Source organism: Merops nubicus, unplaced genomic scaffold (assembly GCF_000691845.1).
Source record: "Merops nubicus isolate BGI_N331 unplaced genomic scaffold, ASM69184v1 scaffold6055, whole genome shotgun sequence".
NCBI lineage: Eukaryota > Metazoa > Chordata > Aves > Coraciiformes > Meropidae > Merops > Merops nubicus.
In genome coordinates, this window is record NW_008608856.1 from 18,065 (window position 1) to 20,097 (window position 2,033).

General features: G+C 42.7%; 1 protein-coding gene across 1 annotated transcript in view; it reads left to right on the forward strand.

Moving 5' to 3' along the window:
- The window catches only part of LOC103773027 (sodium/potassium/calcium exchanger 1), a 16,318-nt gene extending 14,854 nt beyond the window's left edge, over positions 1-1,464 (forward strand). Inside the window, exons 8-9 of the mRNA XM_008940378.1 lie at positions 236-402; positions 1,030-1,464. Of these exons, the coding sequence (XP_008938626.1) occupies positions 236-402; positions 1,030-1,279 (417 nt within the window). The 3' untranslated portion in view covers positions 1,280-1,464. The remainder of the gene's footprint in view (positions 1-235; positions 403-1,029) is intronic.
- The last annotated feature ends 569 nt before the right edge of the window (positions 1,465-2,033 follow it).

A 2,033-nucleotide genomic window follows, 5' to 3' on the forward strand; every position in this document is an offset into this window, starting at 1 on the left:
AAATCTGAGATCAAAATACACTACAAAATTTAACTTTTTAGCCTATAAAGCAAAAAACAGCTACCATGCCTAAGGGCATTCAGGACCAGATGACCCTTAGAGGTCCCATCCAACCCAAACCACTCTATGATTCTATGATCTTAACGCAAACACGGCACAAACCCTAAAAGACTGCACAGAGCAATTAAAATCCCACCTTCCAAAAGAGCTCTTGCTGACTAATTGTATTTATTAGGTTGGTGAAACGATTGGGATATCGGAGGAGATTATGGGGTTAACCATCCTGGCAGCAGGAACATCAATCCCTGACCTCATCACCAGTGTCATCGTTGCACGGAAAGGCTTGGGCGACATGGCTGTCTCCAGCTCTGTAGGCAGCAATATCTTTGATATCACAGTTGGGTGAGTATCAGCTGCATTCCTTCTAGCTGGTTTTATTCCAAACTGAGGCTTAAATGACTTCATTTGAGCTGCAATTACATGAATGGCAGCTGGGGAACCAGTTGGGGTTTTTTTCAAACCAATCCAGCCAGGAAAGACAGATTTTTTTTTTTATAACTTAGTCTACTGTCTTCACCTGATTCTGAATCAACAAAAAATTACTGTTTTTTCAAGACAAAAATGTAACAAATCAGTGCCAAAAATGACAGATTTACAGACAAGATATTTACCTACTCCCTGAGTGACATTCAACTCCTGTGCACTCAAGGCTCACTATCTGTGCCTGCATCTCTCATCCATTAAGCATCAAGACTTCCCTCTTCACGAGGGAATCTGGGACACTCAGCACAGAGACACTCAGTTCATGGGTGTTATTTAAAAACCCCTTCTGTATTCTTGGACTGTGTTATGATCATGCAAGTGTTACCCAAATGCAATTTTTGATGTGAACCAACATCAATTTTGGCTTTATGCTGAATGCAATCAGGCTTTTTGCCCTGTAACAGCTTGGAAAATAATGCTTAGTTATGATGCAGAAAATGAACTGCCTTAAAACATTAATTTCAATTGTTCTTCCTTCCTTTGCAGTTTGCCAGTTCCTTGGTTCCTCTATTCTATCTTCAACGAACTCAGCTCAGTGGCAGTCAGCAGCAATGGTTTGTTCTGTGCCATTGTTCTCCTTTTCCTCATGCTCCTGTTTGTGATCATCTCAATCGCTGTGTGCAGGTGGAGGATGAACAAGCTGCTGGGGCTCACCATGTTTGCTCTTTACTTTGTGTTTTTGATCATCAGCGTGATGTTAGAAGACAAGATCATATCCTGCCCAGTATCAGTATGACAGTGGGACAGTTCCAGATGGATCTACACATACAGCAACGTCAAAAGGGGTTTAAGGTAGCAATTGTTCCACTGAAAAAAAGCAACCAGAATTGTAACAAACTTACTGAGAATAAAGTATCTTTAACATACTAAAAAGAAATAAATCTCAAGTGGTACGTTGGCCTCTACTACTTTTCCTTAGGATCAGAAAAGATGAGGTGACAAAGTGACCCACATCAAGTGAGATGCCTGCTCGGGCATTCACTGAAGGGCTGATGTGCTGTGGGTGTGTGAGGTTTTCAGTAGGGCTGAGCCCCTCCCGTTAATGGAGCTGCTTTTCAGCACTGAATTTTTACTCATTGGAGAAATATTTTCAGAAGCATGCTCTAACTCACTCAGTAAATTGCTCAAACTCACCAAAATTGATGAACTTTACCTTCATAGGAGCAGAATCAGGCCTCTCTGGCTTGCCTTTGCAGAACCACTCTGCTTAAAACCTGAGTGTGACACACTCCATCCTCAGAGGTGAGCTCCCCACGTTGTGTACCAGCACTGAGCACGGTTGCTGAGGTTCCTGCTGCAGATCATTTGCCACGACTTCCTGATGCAGAGGTAGGTCTCCTCCTCTCAGTGCCACGAGAATGCACCCACAACTGGCACTTTATACACACCCCCAAGAACATGGGATGCACTTCACAGAATCACAGAAGTGCTGTGGGAAATGATGTACTAAGGTCTTCAAGGTAAAAGCAAAGCAGCAAGAGTTATTTCTG